This window comes from Columba livia, chromosome 4 (assembly GCF_036013475.1).
Source record: "Columba livia isolate bColLiv1 breed racing homer chromosome 4, bColLiv1.pat.W.v2, whole genome shotgun sequence".
In the NCBI taxonomy this organism is placed as follows: Eukaryota; Metazoa; Chordata; class Aves; order Columbiformes; family Columbidae; genus Columba; species Columba livia.
In genome coordinates this window covers 6,389,634-6,411,274 of record NC_088605.1, presented here as the reverse complement: position 1 = coordinate 6,411,274, position 21,641 = coordinate 6,389,634, and the positions used below count along the sequence as shown (strand labels likewise).

General features: G+C 44.2%; 2 protein-coding genes across 4 annotated transcripts in view; one reads left to right on the top strand and one right to left on the bottom strand.

Annotated features, from left to right (window-relative positions):
* RMND5A (required for meiotic nuclear division 5 homolog A) overlaps positions 1–5,572 on the top strand; it is a 28,307-nt gene extending 22,735 nt beyond the window's left edge. Inside the window, exons 7-10 of one of the 2 annotated variants that reach the window (XM_005509952.3) lie at positions 187–289; positions 2,406–2,560; positions 3,852–3,938; positions 5,209–5,572. In XM_005509952.3, coding sequence (XP_005510009.1) covers positions 187–289; positions 2,406–2,560; positions 3,852–3,915 — 322 coding nt within the window. In that variant the 3' untranslated portion in view covers positions 3,916–3,938; positions 5,209–5,572. Of the gene's footprint in view, positions 1–186; positions 290–2,405; positions 2,561–3,851 lie in introns of both variants that reach the window. The other variant, XM_005509951.2, reaches the window with a different exon arrangement.
* A 3,642-nt stretch (positions 5,573–9,214) lies between these two features.
* CD8A (CD8 subunit alpha) lies at positions 9,215–18,407 on the bottom strand. Of its 2 annotated transcripts, none has more exons than XM_005509953.3 (7): positions 17,653–18,407; positions 16,773–17,141; positions 16,128–16,202; positions 15,294–15,410; positions 13,694–13,724; positions 11,065–11,161; positions 9,215–9,818 (listed from the first exon to the last, which is right to left on the bottom strand). In XM_005509953.3, exons 1-6 carry the CDS (start codon positions 17,696–17,698, stop codon positions 11,107–11,109), a joined length of 693 nt encoding a protein of 230 aa, XP_005510010.2. In that variant the 5' UTR covers positions 17,699–18,407; the 3' UTR covers positions 9,215–9,818; positions 11,065–11,106. The 2 variants fall into 2 exon arrangements, with proteins under 2 accessions (XP_005510010.2, XP_064916333.1); XM_065060261.1 differs by lacking the exon at positions 9,215–9,818 and having other exon boundaries at positions 10,358–11,161; positions 17,653–18,045; positions 18,218–18,406.
* Positions 18,408–21,641: the final 3,234 nt, after the last annotated feature.

Below are 21,641 nucleotides of genomic sequence, written 5' to 3'. Positions count from 1 at the left end.
TAACGCATAGGATACCTGATAACCTGCCCCAAAACTCTTGTTATACCTGAAGGGAGCTCAGAAGTGCAGACAATAATGAATGAAGTAGCACAACCCTCTTGTGTCCCAGTTAACCTTTAAAGTAGAAGTATGAAAAATGCTCGTTTCTTAACAGGCACTGTATTTTAACACTTCCTTTTCCTCCAGTTTTTCAGCAGGTTGTGTAGCGTTACCGGCTCTAATTAATATCAAGGCAGTTATTGAACAAAGGCAGTGCACTGGTGTTTGGAACCAGAAGGACGAGCTACCGGTGAGTCGATGCTGAGCTATCCCAGGGCACATCTCCAATATTTAATGCTGCTTTCAGGTTGCTTTTGTGCCGCATGTTAAGAGATATTAAACACAGCCACCACCTCCAGCAGCTTCAGGGATTGGGGCTTCCCAAGGAACAGAGACCTGGGGTCTCCATCCCAGGCCGGTGATGGATGCAGCTGCTGTTTTCCCGTTTGTAGATTGAAGCCGTAGTGAGGCCGAGCAGGAATCGCAGCCGCCACCCCCCTCACACAGAGGACACTGATCTGACCGGCTGCCGCAGACCAGGCGCTGCCTTCAGCAGCACCCACGTGCAGGACTTGCATAAAACATGAGTGTAGGCAGCCAAGATCTCTCCCTCCTCTTTGGCTGGTAAAGATGGAAATTTGCTGGTGAAAGCACACAGGCACTGCTCTAGATTCACAAGAAATGCTTGTTCAGGGACCCTCAAATATTGGCATGGCCCTTCTGGCCCTGTTTATGCCCCTTTCTGTTCATTCCTCCCCAATCCCCTTCCCCTGCACGTTGCTCCTGCAGTTTGTCTAGTTCCACTGACCCGTCTCCTCCAGGACCCTCAGGTTTGCATTCTTATCTGTTCCAAAGTCCAGGTTTGGTTGCAGTTTCTTGATCTGTCAATTCGTATGACTGACAGAGTTGTTTCTTGTTGTCTCTGTTATGTTTGTCTGTCATGTTTGTATCCCTCTGTTTTCTTTGTTGCTTTGCTTGTTATCCTGTTTTGTATTGAAATGGTCTTTGATTACATGACCTTAACAATAGAGGCACTCTCACCTTCTACTTAGCCTTACACTGAACATGTGAGATCTTTCCGTATAAATGGGAAGAAAATGGATCTTGCTGAGAAACATTAATTTCCTCTAACAGTGGTTGAGCTCTGTCTATGAGTTGCTTTGTGCTGACTCTTTACCAAGCAGCCGGGAGGTGAAAGAATTAGTCCCACATCTGGGGACATGGAACCTGAACTGGGACCCAGCGCTTTATGCTTCCAGCACAACTCATTTACACCGGTTGAAATGAGGTTCAGTTGTTACGAAACCCCGTTTCCCTTTATAGCTCTTAGCAGGCCTGTGCAGCTCTCCAGTGGCCTGCTCCTGATTTGGAAAGAAAACCTATTTAGTGCAAACTGGGCGTGAACTGAGTGAGACTCTTTGATTGTAGCTGGAAAAGATTCATTTATAGCGTGAAGTGTTTAACCTCCAAGTGCGACAGATTCATGCCCTGCCATCCAGACAGGAACGATTAGCTAGGGAAGATATGGGAAAAGATCGCTGTCAGATGCAGGTCAGTTAATAGTATTTATATGCCTCCTTGCAAATTCTGAACTTAAGGGTCTCTAACGTGTACTGCTAAGGCAGTATGGGGATGGGAAGCCTTATTTTTGTTGTGGGAGACAGATTAAGAAGTGTGAAAAGGTTACATTGTCAGATTTTGTTGAAGGTGAAACCTGTCAGAACTGAGTGCTGCTCAGAACCAGGAGCTTCAGGTACCACGCTTGTGATTTTTGCAGTTCTCAGTCAATTCCTGAAGTCAGACTTGTTCTTTGTGAATGTCCCTTTCTGAAATCATTTGCTTCTGGGGGCAAGAATTGTGCTGTACCAATGTCATCTTCTGTGTTGATGCTGAAAATAAGCTATTCCAATACACTTCATTATTGCCATGACATGTAGGTGTTGAGAGCCTTCCAAGAAGCTGTAGAACGTGAACATAATCGATCCAAGGGGTTTTCTTTTTTTCCCCTTTAAATGAGATCTGTCATCTAAACCACTTTGGAAATCCCTGACTAGAAAATACAGAAAGTCTAGTTGGGTTTTCAGCTCATTTTTCCTGCCAGGGCATAGATTTGCACTAAAATATGCACTTGTCCCTTGGCAGAATACTCTGCTTTGTTGAGAATGGGGAGAAGCGACATAAATCATCATTTTAAGATCACAATTAAGTATTTTTGGCTGGGAAATTGTCAGGCGTGCACACAATGGATTTTTCTGCCTTCACAACTGAGTTGTGAAATCTGTTAAGTGAGGGGCCACGACCTAAAGGGAAAATTAGCTGGAAATGTAGTTTCCCACAATAAATTGTTGTATCAATTTCTTTCACAGATTGAAGTGGACCTCGGTAAAAAGTGCTGGTATCATTCAATATTTGCCTGTCCCATTCTTCGTCAGCAAACAACAGATAATAATCCACCTATGAAATTAGTCTGTGGTCATATTATATCAAGAGATGCTTTGAATAAAATGTTTAATGGCAGCAAGTAAGTACTATTCTTTCATTCTATACAATGTATAGATAAGGTCAAGTCTTAGAACTAGAATACTGTATTTTGGGAAAACGCAGTCTGTAATTACATAATTAGTGGAAGCTCGTTAATTTTAGAGAATGACTTAGAAGCCAGATAAGCCAGGTTGAAAAGCCTCATAAATCCTCTGATGTTGTAGAAAGTGGAATGACATGAAGGGACGCAATGAACAGAGTAATTTTCCAAGTTGTAATTACTGTTGTGTTGTCTTAAATTCGAAACGGAGGCTTCTTCACACAGTCTTTTGTGGGGAGCAAGGTTACTAATGCATGAAACATCCCTTAAGAAATAAAATTAACCCTCAAGGGAAATATGGCTTAGGAATTGAGCAGGTAGTTGAATTATCGCTGTGGAAATACTAGTCCTTAGATATCAGCGGGGTGCCTGTGGGCTTTTGGGAAGGAGGAAATGGGAGCGAGAGAACTGCACAGATTTCCTCGAGGAAGAACCAATGGTGATTTGAATATGTGCAGCTTCTGTGGAGGCTGTCACCTTAATTTAGAGCTGTAAGGTGTGTGAAATCCAGTGTGAAAATAAGCAAAGCTCTAAATGAAAATGTTGAATGATGTTTGCATTTTTGCCCTGTTTGGAAGATGCACCTTTGGGGGTGACTTGAACCATTTTAAGCCAGTAAACGTATGTTATTCCTGTCCCAAATCACTCATTCCTGACGATTGATCAGCCTTACTGACAGCACAGCTCTGACAACATTAATTCGGGGGAGGGGAGTGAAAAATAGATCAATGTCAGAAGAAATATTGTGAGCAGGTGGAATTGTGTCAGTGGAGACCTCAGCAGGGAGCCCAGGCTGACCTCTTTAATCACGGTCTGCAGCTCTTCTAAGTGGGCTGTAGAATTTGGGAACCAGAGAGTAAAATGCACTGGATACTGAGGAAATTAAAGCGAAAGCTACCAGCCTCTTTAAAATGACTAAAATGCAACACACTAATCCAGAAGTAGGAATAATAGTTTAATCATGGAGAGTAATTTCTTGGTATTTAATAATTCAGGGGTGTGTGGGTGAAAGATGAGAAAGAATCTAATTAGAAGCAGCAGCATGATAACGTCTCTCTCAGCTGAAGGAGCCAAGTAAAGCATTATGGCTTCAGGAACATTTATTTCATGGTACAGGGGTAAAAAGAGGAAGGATTATCCTTGCAAACTCGATCGCTTTGTAATGGATGAAAAAGCTTAAAGCTCAGTTGTCATGAGTTGCCACAATACTAATAATTGTCTTTGTCCCCAGATTAAAATGCCCCTATTGTCCGATGGAACAGAGCCCCGGAGATGCCAAACAGATATTTTTCTGAAGAGAAGTTTCCTTATGCAGTTTGTAAGTGACACTCTGGATTTCAGGTGCATTTCAGGAGAATGAAAACCAACTCGTTCCATTTTATGCAGTAGACTGAGGACTCCTGTGTTTGCATAAGCTAATGCTACAGAAACTTTGCCAACATTTAGTATATACGTACCAAGTGGAAATGCTACAGAAATATTATTACCATAGGGCTTTACTGTACTCTTGGTCTCCATACCTGATCAAGTTACTACACCAGCAGTTGTCATTCAATGCAGGTTTTTGTACTTAATGATATGGTGACTTTTTACTTTTTAAAAGCAGAAATTGATCACCCCCATTTGTTTAATATTCTTCCTGCTATTATTCTCTCATTCTATTGATAACTGTCACCTTAGAGAATGTTTGTGGGGAAAAGGTTTTATTTCCTGTAATGTGTACATAATTAAAGGTAAATACTTCAAAAAAAAAAAAGTTTGATAAATTGAATAGTGGTTATAAAACTAATTTGTATTTTTTTTTCCTGAAAAAGCGGTGATATATTCTGAGTTTTTCTTTTAAACATTTTTTCAACTTTTACATAGAATTCAAAGTAAATGTGCATATATATAAAGTATATAAAATATATAGCCCCAAGGGGCTACCTGTTAAAATCCATCACTAATTTATAAGGGTGGTGTGTGGCTAAATTACTACTGGAGCAGAGAGGGAATAGGAAATCCTCTTCCTTTGGTTTTACGATGGAGAAGTGTTTGTGTGAGAGAACATTCAATAAACTCTGAAGTGGAAATGCTTTTAGTCAATGACATTTGCTCTCTGGCCTTTGTAGTCACGTTCTTTGAACTTTGTATTCAGGATTAGGCTCTAAATGTCATGTCGCTGTATAGTTTAATAGTCATGATAGTGTGCTATTTATAAACAGTTATCAAAACCAAATAAATTGTAGAAGTATTCATTGTGAAATGGGGGATAAGCATGTTCTGATGCAACCTACTGATCACGACTGTGCTTAGCAGAACCGGGCCCTACATCATATATTAGGAGGTAGCAAGTTTTCTGTAGCTTGAGAACACTTTGCTTCTAGCCTTGTTTTTGTAGTAGATTATTACTGCCATTGCCACTTTTTCTGCTAAATCTGTCATATTGTTGACTAGCTCAATTTGTACTCATAAACGAGACGTAGATCATGGCAGTGAGATCTTTTCTAGTGTGCATATATTTGTATTTATTGCACTGTCCTATAGTAGGGCAAGCGGCCATAAGGCATGCCAAGCTACATGTAAAATTATATTTCTGTATTGTGTAGTTAAAGGAAAGCCCAAGCTTACCTGGTTGAATACTGACACACTGGTTGGATGCATTAGCACCACGCACTACAGAGAAGACCGTCCTTGAAATATTGACACTCTTTGAATTTGCTCATCACCTCACTGGAGAGACTGAGTTGGACTCTGTTGGATCGGTGACAATGGCCATCCCTAAGGAGACAATACGAGGAGCGAGTCAAGGCACACAGATTTTAAACCTTTCAATGTGTTTGATACATGTGAAACATACAGGTGTGTGATTCTTTTTCTGCAATTCAATTGTATTCACACTGAGTTCAAAACAGCCGCGTTACCAAGTGGTAAAATCAACAATAAACGGGTGAGGATGTTATTTTCCATGTAGGTTTCCTAGTCTTGCTGAAGTTGCTTTTAATCTCTTCTTTTGAGCGGAATTGCCTAATGCTTTGGGGTTATGACGTGGCATATCAAGTATTTAAACAAAAACCCAAAACCAAGCCTAACAAAATAACACTGATAATAACAAAACTCAAAAAACCCACCCTGATGTATAAGTGCTGCATCTCTTTCTCTGTTACACTGCTGGTATTTTGGCATTGATGTGAACACCGTGTTGATGATGCCCCTAATGCAATTGCTTAGGGTACAAAAACGATGAAGTTATTAAGTGAGGCTGCGAATTCAACTTAGAATGTTTTTAGCACAGCGTGGTCCCGTTTTCCCTTTTAAATAGTGTATATTATAGATCCCTAGCTAATTCAAAAACTCAGCTGTTTGCACCATATAATTGCAATTATTTTTGCCTGCCTGTCTGCCTTCTTTGACTTAAAAATACCCCCTTGCAGTTGCGAAGCTCCGCCAGCAGATGCCGCTCGCAGTTTGATGCGCAGCGCTGCGCGCTCGCAGCGTTTGTCAAGCTCGCCTGTGTTTCGCTCCTTCCAGCTCCCCGGTTTGCGAGTTGTCTCCTACTACTGCCTGATATTCTTCTGGTAACCAGAGAAGGCACTTGGCACGGGGAAAAGTGAATAATACACTCGAGGTTTCATATTTAAAATATATTTAGCACCTGATACACATACTTTTTCTCTTAACAGCGTTTGGGAGTATCCATAGTAAGAAAGTGTTGGATTTTAAAGCTACAGTGGTAACTGAAGTCTGTGTCTACGCACTTTTGGGCCAGGTTGTGAAGCCTTTAATTAGTCCCTTTGTGCCTTTTAATGAGAGTTCTGCATAAATAAGGTTAAAGAGACTCAGCGTGTTTGTATCTGTATTAGGATCACTGTGTCACTTCATCCCACACTGGGTTCTGCAGCTGGTGCTTCCCCCCTTTGCAAAATGTGTCAGAAGAGCAGCTCGGCAGCAACAAGTGAACCAGCTGGTGAAGGAGCCTCACGCTAAGAGGTTTTTTACCATGCTTATATAAAAGGTTTAGCTTATAGGTGCTCCAAAAAGAATGCCTGGTTGTCAATATGATTTCCATAGCTGTGGGTCGTTAATAGTGTTGTTTCTGTGTCTGTTAATAGACATATTACGTTAAATCCATCAACAGAGTTTGAGTTTTAGTAAATGTCTAAAATAGGAAATCGGTTGTGATGTGTTCTTGTGAGGTTTCTAGTTGTCATACCAAACATAGTCACACCTTAATAACAGGTGGTGGGAAATGCAAATAGTCCGTAGCCGTTTTGATCTCAAAAGGTGTTGATTGTTTTGTAGTGTTAATACTATGACTGTCATTAACACAAAGCTCGTGTCCTCACCCTCCATTAGTACTCGGGATGATCGGCTGCTCTGTGAAGTATTTTTGAATTAGGTCAAGTCTTTTCCTGCAGTGACTTGAGCACATTGTGAGGAGATGTGGCTGAACAACCAATCTTCCCTCTGAAAATCAGTGTCTCTCTACTGACCTACGGGTTGATTTCTGTAAATCAGGTTAATTAACATGTGTGGAGCTGCAGTGAAGGCTGTGTGTTACAAGCCACAAGTTAGAGCTTCTGATCCCTGATAATTTACACCTGTCTCCACCCTGTTGCTTTCATTCTTAACATTTTACAGGACGGCTGCTGCTAGAATTTAAGGTTGAAGTGATTTGTGAGCACTCAGACCAGCTCGCCAGGTTTAACACACTAAGTTTGGGTTAGGCTTTGCTTTCAAGGTTTGTTTGCCGACTGCAAGGTGCCATTTTCCTTTCTGTGCTTATCGCTGCAGAGGTTGATTTGTCTTTAAAGGGGGAGAAATTCACCCTCCTTAATTCCTCCTAACTCTTGCACTTCTGTGAACAGGAGCCTGCAGTGTAGGGAAGGGCACTTTGAGAACAAGGGGGGGAAAAAGAGTGGTTGCAATGATCTGTAGTGAGTAAAGGTGTGATGTGGTGTTATGTTACTATTATGAATTAAATTCAAACCTTCATATATATAAAGGAAGAGTGATTTACATTCTAGTGGGTTATCTTGACAGAGTCAGTGCTGTGGCCTGGACTGGAGTCAGCAAAGTGTTCCTGAATTCAGCCTTTGACATGGGGATCCCTTCCCCTGCATCTCCTCTGCCTCCTGTTTATTTTCAGACTTAGTGACACTGCTGTTGGCTTCTTCATTCTTACTAAGCCTGGCTTTTCCTTTGGATAAAGAAACAAAGAGAGGGCGAAGATGCAAATAGCATCTCAGTTCAAGTCTTAAGCATCATCCATGAGACATTTGCATCGGCATGGGGGGAGCTAAATATACAAACCCAGCTATTGTCTGACAGTTTTTTTTCTCTTCAGAACCAAGAGTAAATTCCATTATTTTCCAGGATTTATAAGTTACACAAGAGGTTTCCAAGAATGTGGAGCACAAGCAGATGTGATAGGTCACCCCAGCAACAATCATATGTATTCAATTAATTCAACACAGCTCAGGATGAGAATCCAGTGATGGAGAGGTCATGCTGACCCTGCATGTGGGATAAATTTGATTTCGGATGAATCAGAAGGAAGAAACCTCATTACAGGGAGGTCATGTTTCACTATTTACTGTTCTCCCAGAGACTTCTGTAATCCCTTCCTCACCTTATTCTGCTTTTCTATCTTAGATGCTGCAGAAACAGCAGCAAGGGTTTATTTTCTGTGGGGTGGCTTCTAAACGCTTGCCTAACATGCAGCTCAGCGTTAGTCTGAGGAGGCTAGACTGAGCTTAAGTGCCTTTGCTGTGACAGGTCATCCATCAAACAGGCTTGGTCAGACAGACTGAATTTAACTGGACAGTATCTGGCTTTTCTGGGGTCATCTTGGCCATTGTCTTTATCTGGAGCTTATTTAACTCATCAAAATCCTTTATCAGAAAATCATAGAATCATTTCAATTACAAGAGACCCTCAGGATCATCGAGTCCAACCATAACCTGACTCTAGCACTAAAATATTTCAAAGCGAAGCACCGCGTGAGGGAGAAGCAGGTGTCTAACAAATTCAACAAGTTCTGGATGCTCAGTGGTGCCTCCCCCAGCTTCCTAGGGCTTTCCATGACCACCTTGTGCCCTTTTTTCTTTATTAGTTCAAATTGGGTTTAAACTAAATCAGCTCTTACTCTTTCTACTGTTAACTCCCAGCTTTGTCTTTAGCCCATCAACTCCAAGCTTCTCCATTATTAATTTTGACCAGCTCCTATTAGATAACCCTCAACCTCTGAACAAATCTATTCCTTCTGCTTCTCTTTGAAAATCATCCCATATCTCAGACTCTTGTTCGCTTCACATTAACCCATAGCAGCTCCAGCCTTTGCCTCAGCACGCAGCACTTGGTTTGCTGGGGGCAGCTCTGTACCTTCCAGCTTGATGCTGTGTTAGTCCTTCAGCTGGGCTGGAATTGCTCTCGGCTCCTTCCCATCTCACTGCTGCGCTGATATTTGCATCTGCTTATCAAGATTTTGCTGCAAAAGATGCGGTTTGGTTTTTGCCTTCTAGCACTATCTTATCAGTGAGGGTGCAAAGGTTTTGCAGGAAGTCTTAAGGATTTGCAATAGGTTGGTGCAAAAGTAATTGTGGTTTTGGACTGTGAGTTTTAAATCATTTTACTTAGGCTCAAAGACATCTTTATTAATCAAAATAGGAACCATTACAATCAACGTATTTTTGCCTACAAGAAACAAGTTTGTTTATTCCTGTAGCCTAAAAATCCATTCTTTGGGACTCAGCGAACTCTTGGAAAACATTTTCTGCATCTTGCAGGTTGTGGAAGTGCAAAACATTGTCAAGATGCTTGAGGAAGAGTGGTAGTCAGTTGGCAAGAGGTCTAGCTGCAACTAAGTCAACAGAGGACTCTGGGACAAGCTAATAATAATAATAAAAATATAATTGATGCTTGTAGGAGAGAGAGAAAAGGATGAGCTTTTCACCTGCATGGTTAGACCTGCCCATAGGCCAAGATCAGACTGGTTTAGGTAACCATAACTTATTAAGACAGGGCTAAAGCTGAAGTCTGCCTAGAGACGGATTGGTGAGCAGGTTTGCTTTGTGTGGCTGTGAAAAGCAGCTGCAGGTTGGTGCTGGGGGCGATGGGGCAGAGTCTGGTGGGACCCTCGTGTCTCCCCCGCTGAGCACCTGGGGCTTGGACTGCGCCGCTCTGCATAGGTTGGACGTGTCTCGGTGTGTTGTAGTGCCTGTGAATTCATAGATATTTCAGTGTTAATGCTTTGCTGTTAATTTTTTCCTTATAGTGTGTGTCGATACGTGTAGTTGTCAGCATTTGCTGGCTATCGTTCAAATACAATTCTCTAATTTTTTTTTTTATTAACCTAAGTTTAGAAGAACTTTGTTTTTCTCTGAATCTCTCTCTTTCCCAGCTCGTTTGCAGAGGAGGAGACAGCCAAGAGTTTCTTTCATTCTTTATTTTTCCCCAGGTTTTTATCAGCCCCTTGGCATGGATACCTGAGCACATCAGTGTCTTTATCTCATCCAGCTTCACAGCACCCCAGGACGGGGGAGTGTTACAGCGCCCGTATTGCAAGTCCCTGGGAAATACTTTTAGAGAGAGAGTTTCAGGCTGTGCTAAACTGTAAAACTGAATTTTGGCATCTTAAAGCTCCGGCTGGTACATAAATCACTGCCTTTTCCCTTACCCAGGACTTTCTCAAACCTTCATTTATTATCTTCCCAAAGGATTTTAGCTTTTCTGAAGAAAGAAATAAATGTCACCCAGTCCGACTAGAAACTTTTATTAATGTTTTTTTTCTCAGTTCTTGATTTGCAAGTGCAGTAAGGAAACATTTACATCAAATACAGAACTCATTGTAGTCAATCAACATGTCCCAGGTTGCTCATAGTGCTGCTTAACCAAAGCAAGTGACAAATCCCACCTTCCTCGCTCAGGCACAACTGCAGCAATGGGTGGAGGTGGGTGAGCAGCACAACAGGGTCGGCAAGAGGGAACAGTGAACTGTAGCCCCCTGGACTGTGAAAAACTAAAACATCAGGCCCTTTACTTTCTATTAACCTTCCCTTGTGTTAGATACAGCTCCTGGGAGATACGTGGCACCTCAGAGAGGGTGTGTTACGTGAGGGTGTTCATTTCAAAGTAGTTTTGCAGCAAATTGCGATTTTTGCTGCATTTTAGAAAGAATTATTGCACACCTTTGATTAGAGGGCTGGCTAATATCCTTCTTTCTCATCAGCTCATCACTGACACGTCACCATTGGGTCTGACCAGAACCGCAGAGCTCTGTCACTGGAAACAGAAATGTCATTGGGCCTTGGGAATTAATCTGAAACTCAGGTTTTAGAAGGAGCTGTGATTTAATATGCAGTTTGTTGTCTATGTGTTTCTCCTCCGTCTTGTCTTTTCAAATTTGTCAGGGCAGAGGGTGTGAGAAACAGTCGTGTTATAGATAACAGAGGTGATGGGCTTACGCGGTGACAGCTCCCAGGAGATGATCCAGAAGCCATAGATGCTCATACGTGTCGCCTGGGAACGCTGGGTTTCACATGGGGCTTCCCGTTCACAGGTCTGGAAGCAATAAAAGGTTTTTATAGAATTAAAGAATAGTTTGGGTTGGAAGGGACCTTCAGAGCTCATCCAGTGCCACCCCTGCCATGAGCAGGGACATCTTCACCAGATCAGGTTGCTCAGAGCCCCGTCCAGCCTGGCCTGGGATGTCTCCAGGGATGGTTCATCCACCACCTCTCTGGGCAACCTGGGACAAGGTCTCACCACCCTCATTATAGAAAATTTCTTCTTCATGTCTGGCCTGAATCTCCCTCTTTTAGTTTAAAACCATCACCCCTTGTCCTGTCACAACAGGCCCTGCTGAAAAGTCTGTCCCCATCTTTCTTATCGGCCCCTTTTAAGCACTGAAAGGCCACAATAAGGTCTCCCCGGAGCTTCTCTTCTCCAGCTGAACACCCCAACTCTCTCAACCTGTCCTCCCAGCAGAGGTGAAGGATCTGCCGGCCTTCAGCTAGTGACAGCCAGTAGCAGGACTTCAAGATACACTGCTAATGATTACAGTAATTAAAAAAAAGGGGGGGGCGCTTTTAAAAATTTGCCTCTGACTCTTGCACACTCCTGTCCTCTCATCAAGTCCTTCTCTGTGTTCAGAAATAAATGAAGATCTCAGGGCTTTTTTGAAGTTGGGGATGCTGTTAGCAATTCATAAGGACTTTTTCTTGTTGCAGACCACTTTCCTGCAGAGGAGTTTAAAAAGAGGCTTTCTAGACACCCGGCGTGTTCCCAAAGCGACAGATACTACTGGTCTCCAGCAACTGATAGTTTTATGCTGATTTAATGAGCTGGAGATTTGGTGCCTGTTTTCACTGAAGATTAATTTGCAGTGGAAAAATGAATCCTTCAGCTGCCAGCCAGGATCCCAGGCCAGACCCTGACGTGCTCTTTAATTGAGAGAATTGCGCTATTAATGTCCAAAGAGCTTCATTTCAGCGAGCGGGAACTGCTCAGAGCAGCAGGAGTTTCCTCTCTATATAGAAGTTTAAATATGCTATGGTTGCTTAAACCAGGATTCTGTCATGTTAATGCTGCTGAAGGAAAACTGTCCATAATAAGATGATTTTCTGTGGTGCATTTATTTTTGGGGTTTTTTGTTTCTTTTTTTTTAATCCCTTAGGGACACATCATCTTTGCACAGGGCTGGCAACAGGGATTGAGATAAGCGAAGAATGCAAGCATCCTCCTGATCAAGGCTGCAAGGAGAGCTCTTCATTATCATTTAGCCCTTGGAAAGCCAGATGAGGGTCAGGAGACCATTTGGTGTAATAAATATCCATCATAAAAAATGACAGGCTGTTCCCTTTTTCAGACAGGTAAATGAACCTGCAGGTCTGTGAGTGCAGCTGTATTCTCATATGTCTGTAGGCAGGTTGCACCCCAAGGCCAGAAGCCATTGCCACTCAGTCCCTTAAACACCGTCATTATTCAGGCAATGTTTTCTGGCACATTTTTCCTTTAAAAATTACTTATAGGGATCTGTTTAATGTAGGGGGAGGTTCTTTCTGCATCATTGCATTAATTTGAGCAACTAAAAAAAACTATTAACTTTTTAACTATGAAACCCACAGATGTATAACAAGGAATGCAATCTCATTTTAAAGATGCTTGATTTGCAAAGAATAAAGCTCTGGAGATGAGATGTGACAATGCTGTTCCAGACTTTCTTGCAGCCCAGGTTTTCCCAGTCCTGGCCCAGCAGGAGCGGGTTTTGGTGCTAAAGCTCTTTCTTGCCGCAAGCCCTGGGGTGCACTCGGAGCACGAGGTTTGCGAAACTGCCGAGGGGTTTTCTGCAGAGGCGAAGAAACCGGCCGCAGAGAGGTCGATTTGCAGAAGCAAAATGTGCATGATGTGCTGGCAAAAGGATTTCTCGTTCTAAACTGGCCAATTGCAATTATTCCGATAGAGTCGTTCCTGGTGACTCGGGATGATGCGTGGGTAGAGGAGGCATTAAAAAAATAAGGGATACCTATCTGCCGTACAAAATAGGTTATTTCTGAAGCTGTGTATCTATGCATTGTTGTTTCTCAGGAAAATCATCTAAGGCTGTGTCAGCTCCTCTGCTACAATTACTTAGTGCCTGTTGGGGAAATGCAGGCATCAAGCCGTGGTGGTGATGGTCCAAACTGTGCAGATGGGGATTCGGGATGCAATAACTTGCATGGGCACAACCTGGAGGTCCAGCAATGAAATTGAATTAACGTTTTGGGGAGGGGAAGGGCTCAGGTTGGAGCAGTGCATTGGGGGTGCTCAAATGTGATGTTAACTACGGGCATCGGGCGATGCACAGGGGTTTTAGGCTGCCACAAACACCTCCTGTGTTTCTGTTTGGTACCTACTGCAGTGTCAGTGCTCAGTGACTTTAACTACTTAAACAAAGCAAAGCAAGAGAAGAGAATCGTATCTCTCTTTCTCACCCTCAATTCATTTCACAGTCTCCTCCACTGTATATCGGATAAAGAATTTTTAGGTTGTTTTCTGGCACCTGCCTGCTTTGCCCCTTGAAGAGAACAACGTCAACACCTGTCACTTACTGACCTTTTACATCTGCATCTTCGGCTCCTGGTTCCTAAAAGAAGCAAGAAAACGTCTCAGTTCTAAGGTAACAAGTCACAGCTCAGTACAAAAGCGCTGCAGCCAAGCGGGGCCGCATTCCCTCGCAGCTGCCTGTCTGTAATACTGACCGAGATAAACCAAGCTGATTTTAGAGGAAAGCTAAGAAGCGAGCAGTGCTGCAGCTCCCATTCTCCATTATTTTCATAAATTAAATTTTAGCGTAACAGTAGTTACTTCATAGTAGTTACCCCGACAGTGATTTGTTTTTGTCTCCAGTGACTTTGGCATGTTGCATACGCAGCAATTAACGCTACAACAGTAGAGCGGCAATGATGCCACACAGCGTGCAACCGAGTTGAACGATACTCTTTCCCGTTTCAGCACCTATGTCATTACTTTGGGATGTATTTGGCAAAATAAAATACGCAGCCATTAATTTTAGCATGAGGTTAAAAAAAAGCCCTGTCCTTGAGGGCTCGGGCTGCCTGCTGCAGAAATTAATTGCAGCTTATGGCTTTTCATTGGTAATTCACAACAGCATTAAAAAGGCAGAAATAAATCACCAGTGGTGTTTGTAGGTTAATGATGTTGCAGGTCCCTGAGGAATCCAATGCATGTGGGGGAATCCTGGTGAATTCAGAGGGAATTTGGGCTCTCTGCAGCATCATCGGCTATTTCCCTTGAGAAAAATGATTTTTGACTGTGGCCCATCAGTGTTTTTTCATGTATTCCTATCGCTGCAGACCGGGGTGAGAAGGATTTGTCAGGGCTGAAAGATGCTCAAAAATTGTACTTTTTTTAAAGTGGGTCAGCTGGTAAATTCATGTCACATCAGCTCCAGGCTGTGCGATCAGTGCGGGTTTAGTTGGGTTAATTCAGCAGCAAAACATTTCGGTGTTCCCGGCAAACGAGCTGAGCTGGTTTAATGACATCGGTGTAACTTCTGGGGGTATCAGGGAACACCCTGAAGGAAAGTTAAACTGATTTCAGTGAGCATTAAATTGATTTGAATAAATTTGCACTCACTGCTTGCTCAGGGTAATTTGAAGACATTTCAAACATGAAATTTCACCAAAGGACTTGTGCTTACCCAGAGGTTTTGCATTACTGCTTTAACCGTAGCAGCCGCTGAACCTGTGTAATTAAGTTGTTCATTTGGTTACAGCTTGAGCTGCTAATGGGAGTCTCAGCATTTGTATTTGCAAACCCTGTGCTGGAGCACGTTTACCTTATTTTGTCAAAGTGTTTCAGGTTCTGGTAGTTCTACTCTCTGATAATACTGATTTAAGAATGGTAGAGCCAATACAGTTCAATAGAGTAAGTTTTCTACATTTGTAATCTGTTTTTCTTCCTTAAATTCCTTTTCCAACCTAAATGATTCTATGATTCTACGATTCAAAACTGATAATTATTTCTCAGCCTAAACCTACTGATGGGGAAAATGCAGACATTGATTTAACAGTGTCCTTATCTCACATTGACTGTGTCCTGCTTATCTGCTGCTGATGTTAAAGAAGATGTAGGACAGGGCAGTGGTTTCAGGCCAGAGGAACATGTGGGGGGGGTTACAGGTGAGTCTTACGTTGACACAGCACGGTGGTGACTGCCAGGGCGAGGAGGAGCAGGACGCAGGCGCCTGCCAAGGGAACCCAGATGAAGATATCACAGAAGAAATCCGGCTCTTTCTCCTTGCTGGTGTCTGTGGGGTTACAGAAGAGGAAAGGTCCACCAGGTGCTCATGGATGGTGTTATGACCAGTTCTGGTGGAGCCAAGGGACCTGCCTGGCGTCCAAGGGGGCTGGTGGTGAAGCAGAAGGTTCCCTTGAGGGATAACATGTAGCCAAAAGATTTTCACATCCCTGGTGTGCCCAAGCATGAGACGTGCTCATGCTTTTTATGTCATACTTAGCTTTTCCTTTGTGTGATGAAATGCTGGAGTTACAGAATCACAGAATTGACTGGGTTGGAAAAGACCTCAGAGATCATCAAGTCCAACCCTTGGTCCAACTCCAGTCCATTGACTAGATCATGACACTAAGTGCCATGTCCAATCTCAGTTTAAAAACCTCCAGGGACAGTGAGTCCAGCACCTCCCTGGGCAGCCATTCCAATGCCTGACCACTCTCTCTGTAAAGAATTGCTTTCTAATATCCAGCCTAAATTTCCCCTGGCAGAGTTGAAGCCCATGCCCCCTTGTCCTATTGCTGACTGCCTGGGAGAAGAGACCAATCCCCACCTGGCTAGAACTGCCCTTCAGGTAGTTATAGAGAGTGATGAGAGTTATATAGAGACTTACAGAGAGTTCAACCCTTTCAGCTGCATGTTCCCAGTTATCCAGCTCTGATAGAGCTCTAAGAATTTTCCCTCTCCCCTCACTCCAAAATGCCTCCCCCAGCCCTCCCTGCAGCCGCGCTACCTGGATCCGGGGTCTCCGGGCTGGGTTCCTCTTTGGTGGTGCTACCCTGGGTGGTGGGTGCTGGTGTGGTGGTGACTGTAAGTGGGGAAATAGAATTTAAAAATATAATAAAATATATAGAATAAACCAGCTTTCTACCACCTCTTTTGTCTCCCATGGCTGCACAAGGCTCAGCTCCAGGGGAATTTCATAAAACCCATTTTGGATGGTGAATCCCCCAAGGAGGGTCTCCCAAGACCCAACGAGAAGCTCCAGGCTCCTGATTTCTTGCTTTCTGCCACCACCCTCAGCAAGTGCAAGTGCCCTGAGGCTGGTAGGACTTTAGGGACATGTGTGGGGTGAGGAAGGAAGGGGTGGTGGTGGACTTTGCTTTAGTCTCATCCCTTCAAGAACTACAAATGGGATGGAGAAGTGAGGATGGGGAGGTGATGCCGGGTCTGCCTGTTCATCTTTACCTTTGGGCAGGGGTGATAGATACCATGAGAAGAAGAAGCAGGGAGGACGGGGACATTGGTCACAAGAAGCCTAGGGCAAGCAATCAGGAAAAGGGGAGTTTGAAGGAGAGGTGACACTAAAAAAGACATGGGCAAGGGGTGGTGGGCATTTTGGCAGAGCTAAGCGAGGTTGGGTAGAGGTGTAGCTGACCTAGGAGGAAGACAGGCTGGCCATGGCTGAAGTACAGCACTTGGTTGCTGTTCATCAGGCAGAAATAGTACCCCTCGTCCTGCAGTGTGAACGACTTCACAACCAGCCGGTAGAAACTGCTGTCCCTGGTCGCTTCAAAGCGTGTGGAGGTCCTCTGTTTCCCCTCGAAGGTGGTCCGGGCCAGTGACGAAACGAAGACGATGAAACGAAGAGTCCCCGCTCTGTCCATACGGACCCAGAACACACCACTGTCCCCCTTGTCCGTCTGACACTTCAGCTCCAGCCGCTGTCCCACCCGGACGTGCGTGATGCTGCTGTCACGAAACTTGACCATCATCTTGTACCCCTGGACCTGCATCCCGGGGCAGCCTGTGGGAGAGGAATCCTTGTGGGAACTGCCTCTCTGGGCAAACCTCGTTCCCTGACCACAGGGCACAAGGTGGAATGCAAAAGGATGACCGTGCTGTCCGAATGACTTGAAGTTTTGTTGGAGTCCTTGTTGGGATCACGCGTGCTCACCCATCAGCCACCTGGGCTTTAAAGGTGGGTGCTACCCTTCAGAAAAACCTTTCACCTGCCTTCTCAGGGACGTTCCCCCTTCCCAGCTTATCTGAAGTGACTCCCTAAAAACACTGACTGCTTCTTTCCCCTTCCTTCTCCCCTTCAGAACCACATTTTGATCCAGTTTCCTTCCCAATGCACATGATGCTGCAGTCACCCCTACACCCCTCCACAATTACTGAGCAAAACTCAAAGTTCGACCTCTTTCATTTGCTTTTTATTTTTCCTTTAACCACTTATCCCAATTTCTTGGATCCAGTGGAAGGTTTTACTTGCCCCTCCCGGTGAAGGTCATTCCCAACCCCATGTCCATACTCACAGAGCCTCAGGGCGAGCAGAAGAAGCAGTGCAGGGGACCTGTCCATCTTCTACGGGTGACCGTCCTTGGGGACGGTGCAGTGGAGCAGAGATGATCTTTCTCTCTTGACTTGGGAGGCTGCGTTGCTCTTTGGAGAGGATGTGATGTCATCAGGACCCTCTTAAGATGGTGTTCGGCATCTGCGGCAAAATGAAGGTGAAAAAAACATTTCTGAAGAAACTAAGTTCTAATCCAGAATTTGGGCTCATTTATCATTTTGGTTAATGGCGCCTCAAGGATTTTTCCTCGTTGACTTCCCTGGAGATCCAGAGGAATGATGCTCATGCCTGGGGCAGGATCAGCCACCACAGCCTGGTATCTTCGGCCGTCCAGGGCTTCACAGCAGCTCCATCTCTGCAGAGTCATAGAATCATTTTGGTTGGAAGAGACCCTCATGGATCATGGATGAGCCCCATGCTCTGGTGGCAGGCTCCAGGTTGTGCTTCTTGGCAGGGATTCTGCTGTCCCCACTTGCGTGGACTCAAGGAGCCTCATACAGATGGCAGAGCCCGCTGTATTTTATTACCCAGCAAGCAAGACAGGGTGTTTCATGGCATCTATCCACATGTATTTGCTATCTCTGAGCACATGCACTGCTGACAGGCAGCTGAGTTCTTCAGGTGTTCTATTGTTCTCCTCCCGATTCTCCCTTGCAATTGCTCTGCAAAAGCTGCTTTGTGCAAGACAGGTGGTCCGTGACCTGAAACCCACTGAGAAAGCCCCGTACCCCAGGGCCATGGCGGGTTTTTTGTTTGTTGTTTTGTTTAACACCTTGTGGTTTTCTTCTCTCACCACAGAGGCTTCCGCCCTGCCAAGAAAACCCTCATGTACTTCAACAGAAAGGGCTCTTGCCGCTGCCTCCAGGTGACCACTCGCACATGGGTACAGGTGACGCTTCCTGCAGCTTTGCACACACCACAGCAACAGCTTCACCAGCCTGCGAGGTGGGGGAAGGCTGTGTTATTTACTTCTTCACTTGGCACTTGCTGGCTTTCCTGATGATTAATTTTCTGCTTTTTTGTTTGTTTTTCTATTGCTCCTTTGCAAAGAAAGGGCATGTCAGGAACCAGGTGCTGCTGACCCTGATGCCGTTGTGATTGTGACGGTGACTTAGAGATGGGCTATGGAAAATGGTTTAGGAACGGCATTTTTTTAATTTGGCATCAAAGCATGTTAGTGAGGGAGGGAAAGCTGCTGAGATGTGTGAAATTTGTACTTTCATGATGCTATGACACTTGTGATGTCTACTTGAAACAGAGCAGATTTTGGCAAAATAAAGAGAAAATAGGTTTCGTTAATTAAACATTACGAGAATCTGGATCTCAAAATCCCATCAAGCAAATGCGAACTTGAGGTTGTTCCAAGGTTCTCCGGTCGTCTCCAGATGAGACACCAAGTGATGCTGCTCGTGTAGGCTCCTTCTGGTTTCAGTGAGCAGTTTATTCTCCTTATCCTGCATGGAATTAATCCTCCCTTTTTAATGGGATAAGCTGCTCTGGGGAAGCACCTGTCTTCACAGGCTGGTGGAGGAACATAGGCAAGGAACTGAAGCCATGGGCCTGCCTTGTACGTGACTAAAGTTGAGTGTCACGTTTTCTGAGATGCTGATGAGATCTGGTTCTTGCCATCCATCCGATTGTTGTGTGAGTGAGCCCCCACTTCCATCACTATCACAACTCAGTGACAGAAAATGAAATTTCAAAAGCATTTTCTAAAGCACAACCCCCCTGAGACCAAAGTAGGAAAATTCCTGATTCCCATTGTTCATCATGGTTTGAATGGAAATGAATGTTCTGGCAAATGAGGATGGGGGCACCAAAGTTTGTCAGGACTTGGTTCTCACTCTGACATAGAGCGTGGTTGCTTATCTACAGCACGTGGTGTGTGTCCTCAGGGATGTGGTGGTGGAGGTGCTGGGAGAGCCTGTACAATTAAAGGACCATCCAGGAAGGGCCACTGACTTTCTTAGTAGGAATATCTGACTTCTCTCTTGTCTCTGAATAACAGTAAATTTTACTATGAATCAGTCCTGGGTGCCAATCTGGAGCCCAGAGGTTCCTCTCCTGGATGTAGAGGTGTCCTTGCTCTTGGTTCTCATGACTTGCAGATTGAGCTGGTTTCCATGCAAGGCCACCATTTCCTGTGTCACGTTCAGACCCTGTATCACCATTCAGAGGTCTCCTGTTCCTCTTCATACTTTTATTTGCTGAAGCGCTTTGTGACTCACCACTACATGGAAGAGACCACCAGCCCTTGTCTCTTCTGAGGTTGTTTCCTTGTGCCAGGCATGGACAACATTGGGAAGTCACAGGAAATGGCTTCAGGGGAACTACTGCTTTCTGAGGTCTGCAATAAACTGCTAATGAATATATCCTTTTAAGGCAAGGCAAGAGCTGGAGGAGGTACTGAGTTTTGGGTATGATTGATCTCTCAGTCATTTTGTGGAATGAATGATCTCATTAACTTTTGCATGGTGGTAAGAAACTCTTCAGCTTCTTAGTATCAGTAATATCAGACATCACATGGATGTCTTGCAGTATTGCATGACTGACAGCAGAAGCACGTCAGAGGACAATGTAGTTACCCTGTGATGGTTGGTAGACACAAAACGAGCTGCAAAATGGCCATGGTCTGTTTGGTCCACTGTTTTTGTTGCCCACGTTCTATTGGGTCCGTTGTTTTTGTTGCCCATGGTGTCTCCTCACAGGACTTCAGGGCTTCCCATTTCCCATTAGAATCCGAGAGAATGGCAGGAAGATGTGCCACGGGAGGTTTGGGTTGGACATGAGGAAAAGGTTCTTCATCCAGAGGTGCTGGACACTGGAACAGGCTCCCCAGGGAGGTGTCACAGCCCCAAGCCTGACAGTGTTCAAGAAGAGATGGGACAACGCCCTCAGACACACGGTGTGAACTGTGGGGTTGTCACATGCAGGGACAGGAGTTGGACTCGATGATCCTTGTGGGTCCCTTCCAACTCAGGACATTCTATGGTTCTGTGATTGCCAAGCAATGGTGCAAGGTTGCTGATGATGAGCAGATGCTGCAGGTGATCAGTCAGTGGTAACTCACGGACAGACACCAGACTGTGTTCGCTTCAGCATTGCTGATCCTTCCTGTTGTGAATCTTTGAGGGATCTCTTTCATGAGGAGGAATGGAAAGTTTTAATGAAGATTTCAAAATTTAGTCACAAATCACAAACTTTTGTTTCAGAGGAAAAAAAATAAATGGTGAGACCATAGCATACAACTTTTCCGGTGCGAAATGAAACTGTGGTTTGCTAACAACTTGCTGCCCCCCTTTTCTTTGCAAAGCTGCAGCACCAAAGGGGTTTAGAGAATGTCAAGTGCAACTGTCACACACCAGATACTCACACATTATCTGCTATCTTTCCATTGTAGCTTCATGTTTCCAATTCACTGACCACTCTCTTTTGGGTACTCTTGGTGTAAACATCACATGCCTTAAAATACAGTATGCAAACCACAAACACTGCTGTGCTCTCATCTCTCCATGATGTGGACATTTAACCTGATCACGGGGTCAAAATATCTCCATAATTTCCATGCTTGTTGATACCTCAGTGGAGAGTCTGATAACAGAAAATCTGGATATGTTGAAGGTTTTCTTTCCACAGACTTCCCACACCTTTTCTCTGGATGCTGCAGAGCTGTTTTGTGCAGACATTTGGTAAATCAGCAATCTGTGATGGCTTGTTTTGGGGACCAGTGAACAGCTGGAGTTGGCAGTAGACAAGTTGGGGTTTTTTTTTGCAAGTCCAGCCTCCTAAATATTATACCACAGAGACTCAGTCCAGCACTAGAGGAAATTTCGTATTTTATAGCACTGAATGTGAGTTTCATTAGGAAAAAGAAAATAATCTGTATAGCTCCAGTGTATAATTTATTGTCTGGAGAGCAGTTCCAGTCATCTTTAATTGGTCAGCTGGGCT

What these genes read in the sequence shown, in the direction of transcription:
- CD8A (XM_005509953.3), bottom strand. Translation starts at nt 17,698, where the DNA reads ATGGACAGGTCCCCTGCACTGCTTCTTCTGCTCGCCCTGAGGCTCT. An exon ending in CCCGGAGACCCCGGATCCAG is followed by an intron (nt 15,411 to 16,127) that starts GTAGCGCGGCTG and finishes GTAACCCCACAG; the next exon opens with ACACCAGCAAGGAGAAAGAG. An exon ending in CACCACCGTGCTGTGTCAAC is followed by an intron (nt 13,725 to 15,293) that starts GTAAGACTCACC and finishes TGCTTCTTTTAG; the next exon opens with GAACCAGGAGCCGAAGATGC.